Source organism: Lethenteron reissneri, chromosome 57 (genome assembly GCF_015708825.2).
Source record: "Lethenteron reissneri isolate LAM-NWPU_2019-01 chromosome 57, ASM1570882v1, whole genome shotgun sequence".
NCBI classification, from domain to species: Eukaryota; Metazoa; Chordata; class Hyperoartia; order Petromyzontiformes; family Petromyzontidae; genus Lethenteron; species Lethenteron reissneri.
Genome location: NC_083835.1, coordinates 1,852,826 through 1,872,087, shown reverse-complemented (window position 1 = coordinate 1,872,087; position 19,262 = coordinate 1,852,826). Strand labels below are relative to the sequence as shown.

The 19,262-nt window shown below is 48.7% G+C and overlaps 1 protein-coding gene across 1 annotated transcript in view; it reads left to right on the top strand.

Annotated features, from left to right (window-relative positions):
- LOC133357346 (FERM, ARHGEF and pleckstrin domain-containing protein 1-like) overlaps window positions 1-3,638 on the top strand; it is a 77,273-nt gene extending 73,635 nt beyond the window's left edge. The window contains 1 exon segment of the mRNA XM_061575252.1: window positions 300-3,638. Coding sequence (XP_061431236.1) covers window positions 300-381 — 82 coding nt within the window. The 3' untranslated portion in view covers window positions 382-3,638.
- The last annotated feature ends 15,624 nt before the right edge of the window (window positions 3,639-19,262 follow it).

Sequence of the window (19,262 nt, the reverse complement as noted above, 5' to 3'; positions counted from 1 at the left end):
GCTGGCGGAAGGGCCTCCACTCGAGGGAGCTCAAAAGATCCCACCCTAGAGGGTACAATGGCCTACTCTTCCACACTGGCCGAGCATCTTTAAAGAGGGGAGTGCCCACGCTCTACCACGCCACACCACAAACTGCGGCGAACCGATTAGTTGTTTAAGTTGCCATCAAGGGAGATCAAAATCAACTGGGGGACCTCTGGATTCCAAGCCCGGTGTGCTGTTACACCTCCACCCAATCCCTTTGCATTGGTATTTAGACGCTTTACCAATTCACGTCGTCGTCGCTGTTGTTGCCGCAGGTGGATGGAGGTGATCCGCAGTGCCACCAGCTCAGCGGGACGGACGCGTCTGCTCAGCCGCAAGGATTCACGCCCCGTGTAGCGTGGGGGGCAGCATCACAGGGAGCCTGGGTGCCACCAGCACCTGTAGGCCCCGAGGCCCATCGCCTGCCATGAATAGCACGGGCACCACCACCACAACGAACGGCCTTGATCACACTACCACGTACAGCCTAGGTGCCACCAGCACGTACAGGCTGAGACCCACCACCACCACCACGTACAGCCTTGTTCCCACCACCACAATCAGACTAGGTTCCACCATCACCCTGTAGAGCCTGGGTTCGACCACCACAAATGGGCTGCTATGCACCACAATGTACAGACTGGGTCCCACCACCCACAGCTTGGGGTCCCACCACAATTGAGCCATCACTGTGTCTGCAGCGGAAGAACGAGGGGCCTGCGTCCTCACACTGCCGATTCCCAGATGCCCAGATGCGGCTGCATCGGGCACCTTGTGGCTCCAGTTCAGGTCGGTCGCGATGAGCTTCGGGCTCAGGATTTTGTAATTGCAGGTGGCACGCCGGGCAGGGTGATTAATCGGCTGTGGTCATACCAGTTTTCCCCGGAGGCTGCGTGGAGTTTTCTTGGTTGGGAAAACCTGAAGCGGAGCTCACCGATACCGGAACTGGGGCCGCATCACGCCGCCGTGCCACTACGAGAGACGAGTTCAAAAAAAGTGCATAACAGTATGTGCCTCTGTGCAAAAAGTCACTCGAGAACGTTGTTTTGTAATCTTCTTTTTTGTCTTTTTGATGATTTGTACGATTTCTATTTTGGTGCCCGTAGTATTGGGGGGGGGGCACTGGTAAAGGTAGTGTTAGTTGCGTAGACCGGTAACGCCTTGTACAGTGGTCGTTACCGTTAGATGCGTAAGGGTTAATCAAAAAATGCCTACGACGCGCATTTTTAAACTCGCTCCACTTATCGATAACAAGGAATAACGTTCCTTTGGCGACACTGCGAGAGTGAAATTTGTTTCCGATTTACTTTATTTACTTTGGTGTTTTGTATGCTGCTGTGAAGGAGTTGGGGGGAGGGTGATTTCCGGTAGCGTTTTTTTTCCCTGCCGGTGCACGCTTGTGACATCCAGGAGCGTGGCAGCATGGGCCCTGACGCGGCTTCCTTAGCTTCACAAAGCGAGGAGCAACCGTAAGAGTTAATTCGTTTATGTTTCGTTGAGTTTCGCCGGGGTGAAAATGGGCGCAAGCTGTTAAAAAGACGGCGCGATGAGACTTTTTAAATGTGATCACTGAGCCAGCACCCTTGAGACCCTGAATTTAACTCATAGGCCTTCGTGACCAATGTTTTGATTCGTAATTGATTTATTCCCGCAGCTATATGACCCATAAATCAATGATGTACTGTCAAAATCCGAGTGGCCACGTGCGATTAGTTTCATCTTCTCAACCCCGGGCGTGATCGATTACACTAACACGTTATTTTAAATTCTCATTCAGAAAATTTGGTTTCCAATGAATATGGCCAACCCCAACTTTGAGGGCTAAAACAGACATTGGACGACTGACACATTGCGTGACAGAGCGCGCCGTCCAGCGTCGTCGGGCGAGGGAGACCTCGAACTGAAGCGACCTTGGAGAGTTTCTCCTCGGTTCCCTCCACGACGCTGAGGCTCGGTCGACAGTAGGAGAGCCACTGCAGTAATCGTCCGTCTGGCCATGCTACCACGGTAGTGCTAACGGGGGAATGTGTCTCTCCTCACCATGTCCGACGTTTCGCTGCCCGTTGCTGGGAGCTTCTGCTGGACGAGAGTGGGGACAAAAACCTCGGCAGGGGGGCAGGGATATCATTGGTGGGCGATAAAATCCGACGGAGAGTTCACTACGGGGATGGGGCCGGGCGCGATCGCTCGCTTGTGCGACGCGAGGCGATCCGAGTCTTGCGTGCCGCCGAGACGGAGTGCGTGCGGCGACGGCAGCATGGACATCGACGCCAGCCAGTGCCTCGCCAACCGTAAACTACTGAATGTCTGCGAGGAAGTATTCTGCAACGACGCGCATTTTGAATCGCTCCTTTTTGCAGTAACAGTATTAATGCGCGTGTGCAACGATGGTGCACGGGGTCAGCCGACATCCCGACTCGCCCAGTCTGTGCGCCACACCACGGCCGCCTGGGTCACGTGGTTTGTTGGGGGCTGCCCAACGCTGCGTCAAGTAAGTAAATCGACTTTTGGGGGGAGGGGTGGGGATGGAACCCCCACGTCGCCAACCAAACGTGCCAGGCGCATCGACAGCGCGGAAGTGCTTGGCCAAGTAAAGGCTCGGTGAGTCTCGAGACAAATGTTTCTGGAGGTGCCTTGCTTCGAGGGATGTCTGACCAAGTTCCCCGAACGAGGGAGGCTCGTGGGAGGGAAAATCAGAGATAGCGGAGGTAGACCCACAATGGTGCAGCGAGATGGGTTCACGAAGCCCCCCCCCCCCCCCCCCATACCAACATCTCCTGGCCACCTCGTAGACCAGTGGCTTTGGGAATCTCACTCGCATGTCGCAACGTGATCCATCAACCCTCGCTTGCTTCCAAAGCACCGGATTACAGACCTGTTCCTCGCCCCTTCATCCAGCGAAAAAACACCTTAAGAGAATCGAATCGAATCACGATTATAATTTGGACTCTGGCAAACTGTAGATTCTAATCCTAATCAAACCGCGACTCCCCCCTGCAGTAATTTTTCATGATTTATTGACCGCATTCTAAATAAACACCTGATCCTCGCTGATCAGCGCATGGCCCGATATCTATCCAATATTGATTACATCTCGTTCGTATTGAACATTCTCGGTTTGTTTTACCCGTTCTTGTCTCTCGGTACCCGGATGGAGCTGTTACACGGAATAACCGCCGGTTTTTTTTGTAACATTTTAGCGAATCAGCTTTTACACAGCTTTTAAGTAGCACGTAAGGTTTATTGTGTTTGTTTTTGAGTCGTGGAAGTCTGTGTGCGCACCTGTGTGTGTGTGTGCGCGCGCGCCTACACTTTAGCCGAAAGTAAAATTTTGCAAATTCCACACACTTAGGATTATATTCGTAACCCACCAAAGAGTTTGGGTGTAGATACCTCACAAAACAATCAAACGCATCATTTGTACCGATCTTGTATGGGAGAACTTAACACTGTTAGCAAGGTTAGACGCAAGTGGTGGGAAGAAATCTGTATTTTCAGTCGGCGTTTTCGTGTTTTATTTTATAAGAAGTAGTTACGCAACGGTACATGAAGGCAACAGCTCCTGTTTATATGAACGGCTTTGCTTTACATTACAATAAAGAGTTGAGACGGAGGCTGCTCCGTGCGGTTTGCATCCAACGCGGGGACACGAGACCACGCACGCCCATCACCTCGATGGGAACACCCTGAGGATGGGAACACCCTGGTGAGGATGGGGGGGGGACACGGGGTACGGTAGCAGCAGCAGCAGCAGCAACAACAGCGACGTGGGAGGAAAATCCCCCCTTTACCGCTCCCCCCCCCCCCCTTTCTGGGAAGACACGGGAAGAGCCGGAGAAGATAAGATTGTGAACACCGACTCTCAAGTCGTGGGGAATGTTTTGGTTGAGGTTTAGGATTGCAGCCAGGGTTTGGGTTTGGTGTTAACGAGTTTGACGATGGGGTGGGTGTTGCATTCAGGTTATGATGTCACAGAATAACGCGGAATTTGTGAGTTTCAGCTGTGCTGGGGCATAGCGACCTGTGTCTCGCACAAGGTCGCACGGACAAGGGAATTCATCGGGGACACGGAATCCTTGAGAGATCCTCAATGAAGTCACGGCAGCCCGTGGCACCGCTGTTGTTGTGGTAAATGGGCAGCTTTGGTAGTTACACCTCTTCTATCACCGTTGTTCAATGCAGGCCCAGAGGCCCGACACCACAACGTGGCCAGCTGATAGCGCTGTCAGCATGACTTTGTGACACAATCCACCCTCATCTCTTCAGAGCAGCGCAGCTCTCGCATCCGACAAAATAAACTGCGACACTGCATTGGCACATGCTGTAGAAACTGAAGATATGGCGCATCCCCATCTCTCATAGCAAAGCGATGAAGAAGTTAACTATTATACATGTTCCTTTTCGGCCAGTGTTATTGAGGAATAGGAGTTTGTTGGCCTTTGTGTTAGAGAATGACCCATTGAAGCAGACACTGCAGAGCTGACCTCTGACATATCGTCACCTGACGTCTGGTCCGCACAGCAGGGGGCAACACTTTCTCACCTGCTAGGCCACTGAGAGATACTCTTTGGCACATGGCTGTGAAACTGATGCGTTCTTTTTGAAGCTGGAATTTAGTCAAATTAAGTGCAGGGCCAAATTTAATAGAATTTAATTTTTTTTGTCATTTAGCGACTGAACAGAGACCAACTCACTGCACTTGAGAATGCAGTTTCATCCCAGTCGGCTGCCTAAATGAGAACCACGGTTTCTCAGATGTGCGTGCCGACCGCTCCGACACCCTGCCACCTTTGATGAGTAATCTACCTGACGGCGATAGAAGACCAACTGACACACAATCGGTGTGACCTATTCACTTCCGATAACGAAGATTCTCGCTTCAAATCGCTTTGGGAGACTCTCTGGGATGATGAGGTGCTTTAGGATTGAGCTGTTCATTGGCCAGGGGATGCCAGTACAGCAATGGATTCTAAAGTGTATCTGCGGAGCCTTCAGCGTTATCCCCTTGTTTGTATGACTGTGGTCATCCACAACAGACCACAACATTACGATGCAATGCCCGATCCACATATATACGAAAGGAGACATCACAGCGATACACTCCGCTGCTTCCGACCCGGTTATCTGGCTTGACCGCCTGAATGTGAAATTGCAGTTGTTACTCTGCATGAGTAAAAAAAAAACTGTTTGGAATGTGCCAAACATTCCAATGCAGGACCATCCTGAAAAATAATCTTGATACCCAGTATATAATAAATAAAAGGCATTAATTATATGAATGCTGACGGAGCTGAGCAGCGTATTACTCTGCCCAGGAATTAACTGTCCATCCTTCGTAGGACACTTCAAAATTTTCCTGAAAACGAATGAATAAATAACTCCGCTCGTATAACTCCGTGAAGAATTTGAATAAGCCGAGTTATTTATTCCGGTCTCTCAACGTGAACTCATTGTATGACAGTTCGCCCCCAGGGGCTGATGGTGAGCTCTGAATGCAAGATATCATCAGGGACCGTAGGAAGTTGTGTACAATTATGTAATTACGGTTTTAATTTGGTCAGATAGCCAACTGCTTCTCAAGGAATTTGTTGCAGCAGCGTGCGGTTTTTAGATTTTGGGACAATTCTCTTTTTTTAGTGGTTTTATTTTTCGGTATACCGTGGAAGGAAAGCAAAGCGCCTTCATAAAAAACACCACCCGCACGCACGCACGTGTGGGTTATTACGCTCAAACCTGTGTTATGTTTACGAGCGACAGAACGGATCCCGGTAAGTGCCACCTTGCTACCCTGCAGGTAAGGTGTCTCGTGAATTATGGCCCCATCTCAACATGACCCACCAACCCTGGCTACAAGTTGCTGCATTCAAGTTGCGCATCAGTCCCAGTCCATCTGTTGCTGCGTTGAAGCTGAGCACTGAGAGTCGCATGAGAGAGGAGAGGGAAGCAGAGGTGAGTCCCGAGCGGATACTGAAGAAGCCGAGTGCGACATTGAAATCCATCCAGAATTATATTGGGAGGGAGCCAGTGTAGGGCTCCGAGTCTTGGGGCTCCAGGCGGGAAGTCTGGCAGCAGGATTTGTTATTTGGCAATGAAGGCCTGAAACGTGGTTAATTTGATTTTAATTTCAGACCACAGTGTCGTTGTTGATGAACGAATGTGTTGAGTTTTTGTTGTTGTTCATTGTGCTTGTATGCCTCGGCCAACACAGCACCATCACCAAATGAATGTAATTATGATGAAAGGGCCATTGACTGAAACGTTATCTATTATATTACATTTCCTCTTTTGGGCAGTGTTGAGTATTATTGACAAACTTGTTCGTCAAATCACACGACATTTCTTTCATACCCTGCCCAAATTCTCATCATGGCATCACCCACCGTTCGTGCCACTCGCCATGCCACGTTCAACTTGGCACGGGGAATTAAACTTAACAAAAAATATCAACGCACGTTCGTGGATGGCTCTTCCCCCGGTAGGGTAGGGGCGTGCAGAGAGGAAGCCCGGCATGCCTTAATAAAGTAAAGTAGGAAACACAAAGGACTCTGTGCTTGTCCGAGATGAGAATGTAAGAGAGTTCACCGAGATGAGAATATATATTCTTGTTTTTTTCGGTAAAGTCACGTGGAAGGGAAACAATACAATTCTCACGACGTTTAGATTGCAACACAAGAACATTTTCTTGTTGTGGTTTTCACACCTGATGATGATGATTGCTTGTGTTGCAATCGAAACGTCGTGAGAATTGTATTGTTTTATATTTTATTATTTTATTGTTTCCCTTCTACGTGACTTTACCGAAAGAACCAAGAATATGAATCCCTGCAGTCACGAAAGCTTTAAATCGAGATGAGAATGTTAGAGAGTTAACCGAGGCGTAGAGGTTTAACCGAGGCGGTGAAGATCAAGAATGCGCAAGGCTCCGTGTGCTGCGTGCTTCTCTCTCGTGTTGGCCTTATAAGGCGGTGGGAGAGGCTGGGTTCCTCACGCCCCCGGTACTCCACTACGCTCTCATTAGCGACGATGAGCTCAGTTTTCTTTGGAATCCGGCCTCTATGGATGTCTTGTAATTAGCCTCCTAAGGATGGCATGTCCCTGCAGGCAGCATGCTCTACACGGACGGCATTTTTATAAAGACGACATGTTTTTTTTTCTTACAGACAGACATCATGGTTTTACATACACCATGCTCCGGCAGCGTGTGACAACAGGCAGCATGTTACTACAGGCAGCATGTTACTACAGGCAGGGTGTTCCCTTGATATCATGCTCTTACAAGAAGTTTTGCAGACAACATTCTCCTACAGACATAATATTTATACTCTTTGGTTCTTTCGGTAAAGTCACGTAGATATAAAATAAATTAAATCACGACGTTTCAATTGCAACACAAGCATCATCATCAGGTGTGACAACCACAGCAAGAAAAAAAAATTCTTACCGAAAGAACCAAAGAGTATGGATCCCTGCAGTCACGAAAACTTCAAATCTAGACATAATGTTCCTTGAGACAGCATGCTGCTACAAACAGCATGTCCATACAGGCAGCATGTCCATACAGGCAGCATGCCCCTACATATTACAATGTTCACCTCGATAGCATGCTGCTACCAGATACTCCTGTATATTGCAAATCCTACAGACAGTACTCTCATACCAATGGCACTCTCCTTCAAAAAGAACACTCCTGTCGTGTGCGTCTATCACACAAATGTGAACATTTCTGAGAATTTGCAACGATACCACAAGAAATTTGTTGCCTCCTGGCTCTGGAGACCACCTGGAGAAGATTCCAGGAATGTGTTCACAATGATGGCGAACAAGTGGAGACTCCTTGACTTTTTGAAGCTATTAGCATCCATTTGTTATCATGTTACAGTGTATCATTATTATCCGTTCTTTTTCCATTAAAAACGATAGTCCCACGTAAGTGTTAACATTGTTTTGAAGCACCCTGTATACAAGACACTCTTACAGCACATTCCTCAACAGCAGTGTGCTCCAACAGACCGCAAGCTCTTACAGATAGCAGGAGTCTAAAGACAGCATGCGCCTAAAGCGTCTTACACAGACAGCACGCTCGTGTGCAGCATGCTGCTACGGTGACATCCTGCGCAATGGTGATTCGGCACATTCCTACAGCAAGTGTGTGTTTTTGTTGACACCGTACAGGATAGCTTAACTGCATGTCCCCTCCTGATAGATGACACCGATAGAAAAATTGGCTGAGCGTGCCAATAGCCCCCTGGGTATCGGCACGCGGTGTCCAAGGACACGGGGAGGAGGAGAGCCGTCCCTAGGGCACGGCGAATCGGGGGCGACCGCCCCGGGCCCCGCGCTTTGGGGGGCCCCGCGCGCGCTACGACATCACGGTGTCAGATGCAATACTTTCAGATGAGGCGTCTGGTTCACCACCAAACATTGTGCGCTGATCGTACACGTTGTACATCGTTGTCTTCGCGGGGGCCCACACGGTGTGGTTTACCCCGGGCCTCTGGGCAGAGGGGTCGATGCCCCCCGTGTTTGTTCACCTCTCCTGCCTCCCGCGTTTGCCAACCGCGCCAATTTAAGGGTTTCCCCTCCCCCAAGGCTGTGGCAATGCATCCGTGATGGACACGATGTACGAATCACTTCCACCGACGACTGAATGTGCTCTACGCCTTGATGATTTCATAAAACTTTTGCACAAAAACGAAATCCCCAGGAGCCCTAATTAACATTGTTTATCATTTAATGCACGATGTTTCAACTCCCCCCCCCCCCCACACTGCTGTTGCTGGCCATGATGGGGGAGTTGTGCTTATTTTCTTAATTTTATTTATTTGATCACGGTTGCTAAACAACGGCTGGTAGGCCCAAAATGTCAAGCGGCCAGCAACAATGAGCACTTTTAAAGTTGTAATAGGTATATAAAGTTTGAATTCGTCTCTTGAATTGAGCAAAGCTGTAAGAACTTGGGGAAAGGAGACGATGGGAGGGAATTCCCAAGTGGAACAGCGAAAAGGGAAAAATGCAGACAGACAAGTGTTGTTGTGACCTGCAGTGTGGCGAGTGGGTGAGTGAATAAGTGAGTGGGTGGGTGAGTGCATGTGTTGTGACCAGCTCCGGTTTGACAGCAGAGGTCTCACTCCCAATCCGTCGAGCGGCATTATCTTTTAATCGGTTGCGTAACCAAGTGCGGAAGCTACCTGGTCTGTCGCTCCGCACGAAGCTTCGGGTCTTCTCGGTCACGGTCATGCCCTTCCTTCTCTATGCTTGTGAAACGTGGGCCCCTCTAATGGAACATCTGCGCCAGTTAGAAACATTCAGTCTGGCATTCCTATGATCCATCCTGGCTTTAACCAGGCTGGATTGTGCGAGTAGTTCACAAATCCTTGAAATATTTGGACACATTCCCATCAGTGAGCTCCTCTGGCAGGCAAGGCTGCGTTGGCTGGGTCATGTAACTCGCATGCCCAGCCACCGCATGCCCAAGCAGCTTCTGTTTGGCCAGATATCGGGGGCTAAACGGGCACGACATGGGGTGGAGAAGAGATGGACTGATGCGGTACGGTAGGATGTGAAGCTGAAAGGACTTTCCGACGACTGGTACCAGCGGTGTCAATATCGGCCTCTGTGGACGAGGCTGGTGAAGAACGCTACTGGACAGTTGGAGGCAGTCGCCCTCCAGTAACAATGGACGGCAGAGGAGCGACGCTCACAACAACGAGCAGAGCGCCGGGCGGCTAACATTCAGCAAGTTCGCAAAGTAGGGGGTACAGCTGGTGTATCTACCGGTCATCTCAGTCAGCCAACCCATGGCACTTGGGTCTGTCCCGAGTCCTTCTGTCAGCGAGCCCTCAACACATCACGTGGCCTCGAATTGCACCTGGCCTGGCACAGGCACCGTGGTGACGTCACCGTCACTTAGTGGCGAATGGCGCGGGTATTGATTGACCTGCGGTGTGGTCGTTGAACACAGTGTGGATGAGACGAAAGAGTCGTCTGGTAGACCGAGCCTTCAATGTAGGTGGACGAAGCATTGAGTTATGGGAACACTAACCATGACAGGAGCGACAGAAGAGTGAGAAGGAGACGACTGACCACCGATGAGTAGAGGTCGCAAATGGGTTTTGATTCCTTACCCGTACCCGGCCGCACCAGGGTCGCAAATGGGTACCCGTACCCTTCCCGAAATGAGTGACAAACGGTTACTCACCAGTGACTCACGGCCTACCCGTACCCGGCCACACCACGGTCGCAAACGGGTACCTGTACCCGTACCCGGCCGGGTACGGGTAGCCGGGTATCGGGTACCCGGTTGCGACCTCTGCCGATGAGCGAGTCACTGGAGCGAAGTGACAGGCGCTGGATCACTAATCATCCTGTCTGCTTTACATTTAATCGTATCAAGTGCAGTGAGATAAGAACTGGTAGCTTCTCCCCTGATATTACAACAGGATTCCAAGTTTGGCAGAATTTGCGCTTTGCCTAGCAGCAGCAGCAATAATAATCATCAGAGTTAAGGCTTTGGCACGGAAAAGAAAACCAAACTTTTGACCGATGTGCCCACAAACTCAGCCCCGGGGGGGTCTGTCTTATATTTGGCTCTAAAATTAGAAAAACAGCGGCTTGCAGGGACGGCTCACGCAATATTATGAACAAGCAGCGATTTACCCAGGAAAGCCTCGCCGGGTCGCAAGACTTTTACGGGAAAGGCCTGCCCCGTGTGTTTGGCCAGTTGAGTCTGAGGATCAGTTGACGGTTTCCAGTATAAATAGAGCCCTGCTATTATTATCATTATTACTGTATTATGAATGTCAGAGCAATTTTGTTTCATGTGGTAGGAAACCGGAATGCCGTGACAGACCCCACACATTTGAAGATAATTAAGTAGAATATTTTCTGTTTCTTTAAAAAAAAATTCTCTGTATGGTCTTAATTTTTGAATTCATGCTGCTTTGAGATCGTTTGCATTATGGACCCTTGGAGAGATGATGGTCTGAGTCGACCCCCTTCCAGGATTTGAAATCGTGACCTCTGACTCTGAGCCACGTCCCTTGGCGGAAGCGATCGAGTGGACAGTAAACTAAATATTACATCGAAAACTCCAAATGAGGCTTAATTACTCTATAATGGGACTGTGCTTTTCACGTACATAACAAAACCAGCGTTCTCAGCGAGAACCCAAACTCCATACGAGCGAGAGAACACTCAAAACCCCGTTTGCATAAATAGCCTGACTTCTTCACGAGGCCTCCTTTGCCAGTACCAAAAAACCCAACCTATTATTATTATAGCCCGACTTCTTCTTTCGTACGGCTGCTGATGTCAACGCAGAGCAACAACGACAATTTCACATTTCAGGCGGTCAAGCCCAGACAACCGAGTCAGGAGCATGCGAAGCGTATCCCTACGATGTCTCCTTCGTATTTGTAGATCGGGACATTGCGCCGTTAGACGCTGTACGGTCTTGTCCTGGATGACCAGTCGCACGCTACTGGAGAGTTTTAAATTTTCCAACGTGCGACTGTGGTCATCCAGAACAGACCATAGCCCGACTTACGATACCACACGGCGAGGGCATGTAATGAAAGCCAGACGTGCGCAAACTCACCGCCGTATATCAAGACTTTTTGGTTTTTACTTTGGCTCACTCTCACACTACGCAACCGATCAGGCTGCACAATCTTATCGTGGCACGTTTGCCCAAATAGCGAGCGTGCCTTTGGGCCGGGACCACTTGAGACGCCTCCGAGCACACATTCCTCAGTTTCTGCTCAGAGCTGTGGACAGGTTTGCTGTTGTGATTGTGAGCACACGTGCCAGGCGTGCCAGGCGTGGGTAGTCTTTATTGGGTATTGTGGGCAATGGGGGGGAAAAAAAAAGAGGTCTCTGGTTCACCACCAAACATCGTGCGCTGTGATTGTACATCATTGTCGTCGTCGTGATCATTGTCATCATTGTACATCAGAGTCATCGTCGTCGTCGTCATCATTGCACATCGTCGTCATCATCGTCATCGTCGTCATAATCATCATCGTCATAATCATCGTCGTCATTGTCATCGTCGTCATCATTGTCAATATCATCGTCGGGACGCTGTCGTGATGTAACGCTTGGCATACTGCACTTGCAGTCACTCCAGGGGTCGCCGACTCAATCTCAGGGTGGCATTTGAAGGAGTGGGGCAAGTCACAAATGCGCTTCAGCAGGAGCTTGAAGCTTCAATAATGAGAAGAGAAAACAAATAATCGAAAGTGACATCGATGGGTGATGCCATTGCGGTGTGACCGTTGTGATTTTCAGTACAGACATTCAACAAGCGCACTGACTAAGGGGCATCACCCGAAACATCACCTATTATGTAAGTCCCGTTCGAACATTCATTGTCTGTTCACGAAATTTGTGCACGTCGTAAGTTTGCTATTCATGACTTCGGCTTCCCTGCGACCAACGTTGTGAATCATCGTGGATTTTTTGCGCCAAATCATGCGAGTAACATAGCACACGTGTGTCATGCGCCCTCCTCCACCCGACACAGCCCACTAAATAAAGTTGGCGCGTGAACAAACGCGACAATTTGTTATTGCTTCAGCAGCAGCACCACCGGGTGTACTGGAGAGCAGCCGCCCACGCATGTCGAACAATGTGGCACGACGTTTCGCTGGTAGTTACAACCAGTATCATCAGGCGATTTCCAGATTTGAGAACATCTCCCGCAGTCTTGGACCTTACATAGGTGGCGTGATGTCATGAACAAGCCCTCAAAGATGAGTATAAACCATTATTATTTTACTAACTTTTAAAAAATCATTGTAAGTTATCCCCTTGACGAGCCGATTAATTCACGGCCTTCAAATTAAATTAGTGCCCTAATAATTATCTAGGAAAGCCTCGTTGAGTTTTAAAGTTCCCTTTCATGAGGATCGTGCATTGGAATAGTTGGGCAATTGCGATTGCGTGTGTGTTTGCCATGTGGAGGGGAGATCCAGAGTATCCGGAGGCAACCCACATGCACAAGGAGTGACACTTAGAGATTCCCTGAGACGTACTTGTCTTGCCTCACAGCAGATGGGGAGCGTACGTTCACAGGAAGTTCCTGTTTTTTGATGCTAATGTTGGTCACGTGACCAGGAAGTGACGATGTTAGATTTCCACTGTACCACGCGTGCGTCAGCCATTACACAGATAAGTCAAGATGGCGGCACGCATCGCATCTCAGTGAGACCACAGCCGCACTTGTCCATTGTGGGAGCTTAAGAAGCATTATCTGTAAGTTGTTTATATTCCTATAATATTGGAAATGCTGTTGTAATGTTGGAATGACCGTTATAGCAACGTAAATGCCTTTATGGTGCCATTAAGTTGTTGTAGTAAATACGAGGCCTAGTTAGTAACGAAGCCTGTGACTTTCCTTATTGTGGATGTTACTTGTGATTTAGTAGGTCGAGTCAGACTTGTGCCTATGTTGCGATCCTGAGAGTGATGACGAAGTATCTCATCCACAGTTTAGTGTTAAGTGTAATGCTGTACATTTGGGGTGCAGTGGGATGAATACACTGTGCCTGTATGCAACGCACCAGCTTGTGCCTTTGTCTAGTTGTTCAGGGGTAATGTGGGGGCCTGGTCCTTCCAGGATCTATTGTTATCTGAGACAATGTTCTGATGCTGTGGTGTTCATTGTGTGGGTGTTTCCGAATTATAACAGATGCTGTATCTGTGTTTTCTCACCAGTTTTACCTGTTACAATCAATAAATGACGATCGGAGTTGGACTGTCATCCTGGCTTCGAGGGTTTATTGAACACATGGTTGTCTACTCGACTAGCGGTGCAACGCAGCGCACAGCGAAGCAGAGATAGTACTCAATAATCCATTATTTTACCGCTCCCCTCCTGGCCACCTCACAGCTCTAGCCCACAACACCAGGTATTCCCAGGTATTCCCAGGCAGTCTCCCATACAAGTGTAGTGACATAGAATCGGTCACGTAGCAGCATAGCGCTGGCTGCTGGCAGGGAAGGGGATCTGTAGCTCACAGCAGCCCTGACTGACAGCAGGCCACGTGATAGACCAGAGGGGGATCGAGGGGAAGGGGCACGCCGAGAACCCGCGAGTCGGTTCCAGAAGGGGGCATGGCCGGGGGCGGAGCCAGGCCACGCTGACGGTATAAGAGGGGCCCCGGGAGGGGAGCTCGGGGCTGTCGTGTGGAGTGGGGGCCCCGGGAGGGGAGCTCGGGGCTGTCGTGTGGAGTGGGGGCCCCGGGAGGGGAGCTCGGGGCTGTCGTGTGGAGTGGGGGCCCCGGGAGGGGAGCTCGGGGCTGTCGTGTGGAGTGGGGGCCCCGGGAGGGGAGCTCGGGGCTGTCGTGTGGAGTGGGGTCACCGTCGTGCTGCTGCTGGAGTTTTCACCGTCTCGGCGTCGCCGGTCAGACAGTCTACCGGCTGTACTGACTGGGAGCCGTAGTTACCGAGTGTTACTGTCAGGCCGTGTTAATAAACAGAGTGCCTCCCCTGCTCTTAGTGTCTCTGAGTCAGTCACTACACATGCTAACACTAGTTAGTACTTGGCAGGAAACCTGCCTGGAAATACCAGTCGTACCTGGAGAAATCCTACAAATTACAGAATTGTAACGATTCACTCTCCTGACATGCAATCAATTGTTGAGTTTCATGTCTATGATTTAATTCATGTTTTTTTATTTATTTACGTTGTAAATATAGCGGCCCTCCGTGGCTAACACGTGTGGATTGTGAACTTGAAACGATCCACCGATTACTGGGAAATGAGTCAATACAAATCATCCCACGAAATAATAGATCAACCAATTGGCTAAGTTATTCTTTCATTATGTCATGAACCAGTTCCTTAATAATTATTTGGCACGACCTTACATATCTCGTCTTGTTTGTCCATGGCTCAGACTGGCAGTCCTGCAATTTCCACTTTTGGGCTCAGGCTGAGTTTGAATTTGGGGGGGGGGGGGGTCGGTCGGGGCGTTAAAAGTCTGGAACTGGCAGAGCAATTTGCCATGCACAGAAGCGTGGAGCAGCAACATGATCCCGTGACTTGCTGCCTGACACACACAGTCAACTTCACATCATTATGCAACAGGAATGACGCCAACAAAGAAATATGGAATTCCAAAGGCAATCGTGCAAAGCCAAGCGCAAGAAGCCTTGTTAGGTGCTATAACGTTTTTTTTTATTCGCTTACCTTTCCTATACTTTGCACTCCTATCGTGTTTGTATTGTTTGTTGTTGGAACTTTCTGACCCCGTGCCCCTTGAGTCCCGTTTAATCCTCCACAGGCCTTACATGTTTTACATAGAGACAGCTTAAAATGTGCTGCTGTTCATCACTTGCATTTTAACTTTCACATTTGGTATCGTTGGTCAATGTTACAATTCCACGGTGTTCTGGTTTCCGCACTCCCTGTCCTCACACACTGTGTGTACGTGCACAGCCCTTTTGCCGCCAGTCCACTGCTGGACGAGTGCCTCCCAGCAGCCTGCCATCCGTGGGGGGTTATTTGACCATACTTCACCACACTGGTCAGTAGGGGCTGAAGGCAGCGAGCAAAGGTGGAGCATTGTAGTACAGCAACAATGCATTTGCTGCACCGCCCTACAATGTAGCTCTGCAGCAACCTATAGCACCTGCTGGTGGTCACCCATGCAAGCACTATCCATGTTCAACCCCTGCTTAGCTTTAGAGATCCGATGGAGATTGGGTGCATTTTGGGTGCTTTGGTCATAGGCTTTCTTATACTTTAACAAGCATGAACATGCATTATTGGGTTGTCTGGTGCTGCTCATGGTCAGATTTAACCGTACACCCTATCACACCTATGACACATCAATGGACTTTTAAATAATCCACGTAGACACCCGAATGAGCGTAAGGGAAAGGAGTACAATGCCACTGCAGAACAAAAATAAAAGTAGTTCCAGCAAAGCGGTTAGCATCGGGCGGCAGGGTAGCGCAGTGGTCACACACCTGTGACTCGAAGCGTGCCTTTCTTTACGCGTGGAGTTTGTATGTTCTCCCTCTGCTCTCTATGGGTTCTTTGGTTTTCCTAATATTGACCAAAACATCCAAACTGTGAAGTTACAATCCCTGCAAATTACTCAATTGAAAGTGCCCGCAGCGACATCACCCCACCACCACCCGTCCTACCGAGAAAAACTCGGCAGGACCCTCCTAAAAAAAGTCTTGAGACTCAGCGAGGCTTTCCTGGCAAACACGCGCAAAAAAGAAAAAATGTGTTGGCAAGTAAAATGCCAAATGTATTCAAACCGTAAAACTTCGTTGCCATGTTAATCTCCAAAGTTAAACTTTATCACTGGCAGCGTAATGTACATTCTCGGTTTTATTGTCTTATGAGGACAGCGTTTGGCTGTGTCAGCATTCTGCGTTGTTTTCTTTCTTTTTACTTTTGTGGGTTAACTCCTGAACCGGACCGCCTAGGGTTTGTCCTGTGGGGGTCAAACGAGACGGTTAAATAATCTAATCGTGGCAATTCAAATTGCTGCGAGGGTTGATGGGGGAGTGAATCATTACTCATCTCATCTTCTCTGTAACGCTGTTACCCGTGACTGATATCGTCCACGAAAACTCATTCTTAAATCGACAATTATCCACTATTTTCCCCCGTCCATCTTTGTGGAGAAATTTCCTATTCTCCGCAAATGTTTTTTTTCACAACAGGTGTCACGTAGGAAAGTAATCCTATCATCCACAATGTTCCACCCATGGATAAATCAGCAAGAGTAAATTTGCGGACAAGATGATCCCTGATGTCCGTCCCGCACGTCACCGCGGATAAGACTGGGTTCTTCCGGATAAAATAAATACAACAATCATTCGGTGCTGGTTGCTTCGAGAAGGAGTTGGTGAGACCTTGGCATTGCTGAACTTTTGTATCAAATTTATCGAGGTGGGTGGGTTCTCGCTTCACATATTTGGCCCACCTCATCCGAGCGCCTAATCAGGATAGAGCCACTCCCCACCCCCCCCCCCGTGACTTGACCTCTTGCATTCCAAAGTACAACTGCTTCGGAATGCAAGGAACACGACTAACGCCAGCGTCATATCGATAACACCTCTAATCGAGATATAATAATAATAAAAATGCACTTTATAACGCCCACAATATTCCACAGACATATATGACCACGACTCCGAGGTGCGTAGCTGAGAGCTCAGCGTCGCTTGGAATCCAGGCGTAAGACTTGGGTGGGGCTTTTAAGCGTCTCCTTATAGATGGATTAATGGTAGGGGGCTTGTGCTTTACAGGTGGTTTAAATGTTTGTGGTTGGGAGACGTAAATAGTTGAGTGACTCAGCAGATGAGACGGTAAGTTTGTACAGTGCCAGGAGGTGGCGGTGCATTGAGACGCTCCAAATAGATTAGATTTTTTACGTTGGTATGTCCCATCTAACAATTGTAAAAAATCAAAATAAATGATGATGTAATAACGTGCCTATCGACCACACTCTTGCTCGAATTGTAACAATTTCTACAGGTGATGCTTAACTTAAAAAATAAATCTTAATCAATCAGAAAAAAAAATCTCCAAGGTCTGCTGGGGTGTTTTTTTAAACAGGAGCCCCCACAAGAATGTAAACATGAAACAATTTACGAGATGAAGGAATGCGCTTCAACGCCCATCTGCTGATTTACTATCTCAAAAAGCAGATAAAAGCTGTATAACAACCGCCACAATAATAATAGAAGGAACATATACTGTGGTTAAAGCAGACATTCCTAACAGAGGGAATTCTCGCCAGAGGGGCACAGAGATGGGAGGACATGGAAAGGCGACCAGTCTCAATGCCATTCAAGAAACGCGTTCAATTCTCATTTGTGATATGATCGTTGGCACTCTTGATTTGCCGGCTTCTTTGTGTTGGAGGTCTTTGGGCCTGCGGTCAAAAACTACAAAAAAAGTTGGGAATATCAAGACATTCCAGTTTCCTCCCACACAGTTTTTTTTTACGTTCACAGCCCCTGGACACCAACTCCTCTCTCTCTCTACCAGCATGGTTGGGGGGAGGAGAGGTATTTTCTGGAACTCAGCCCTGGTACAGCTTCAGCTGAACTGTAGCCCTGCCATATGAGTTATCGTGAGCCACCGCAAACCCTGAGGAAATGTCGCAGCAGTCGGTGGCCTCTATTCAGTCAACAACTGAGCAGCTCTGTAACTGCCTCCGTTTACACTGAATGTGTTGCAGAGGTCTGCATGCGTGTTTGCTAATTGGCCTTTTGGTGTTTCACACAACCACGTAATTTGCCGTGGGCCCCTGCTTAAGTGAGTACTTGTGAGCACATTAGGTTGTCCCGAAACAACCCCGGGTTACGATTGCAGCTCAACAGGCCTCTCTTTCATCGCCGAACTCCAGGATCCGCTCACATGTCAAGCCACTTAATTAAGCTGAATACACATCTGTTAACTGATTTAAACTGTAATCTTGATGTGATATTTTTGAATTTTACATGGAAAACACGCACACACGCACCTACGACAAATCCCCGTTTAGCCTTGTAGATCCGAAAAGCAAATGCCGTGGAATGAGAACCTATTAAGGCCAAGAATACCCACTTACATGCATTCCATTACTGTATCGTGTGTAGGGGAAGTTTCCAGCTGGCTGAAAGTAGTTTCCAGATCTCTCGCAGCACATTCATGGATTCTTGAGCACTGCAAAGTGGATTTTCTCTGGGCACTCCAATTTCCTCCCAGACAAAGTTCTGGAATTGGCCGAACATCCAAATGTAGCAGGAGCCTACTTCAGGGGTGTTGAGATTCAGTGAGACTTTCTCAGGCAAATACGGTCAACGGCATTCGTATTGTGTCTATGTGTTATGTCTACCTATCCCGTGTCTCCCCCTCTGTCCTTCCCACCCACGTCAGTCTGGTTTCATGTCTATGTCCCTCTGGTCTCTATCTCCCAGCATCTGTCCCACCGTGTCACCTCCCTGCATATTCATCTCCGTGATCTAAATCCCAGGTTATTTTGTCCCCATGTCTCGATTCCATGTCCGTGTCCCACTTATCGTTTCCCGATGTCTCTCCCGTGGCTGTACCGTCTTGCACAACAACAAAAAACCCAACTCTCCTGCATCCACTTTCATCTCCCGTCCGCATTAGCCCGGGTTAATATCTGCGTCAGTGTCTCCTGGGCGACTCTCTTGTCCTGACGTCGTCTCAGTGTCATCAGCTTGCCCTGAAGCAAACTCAAAATTACGTGGAGAACATA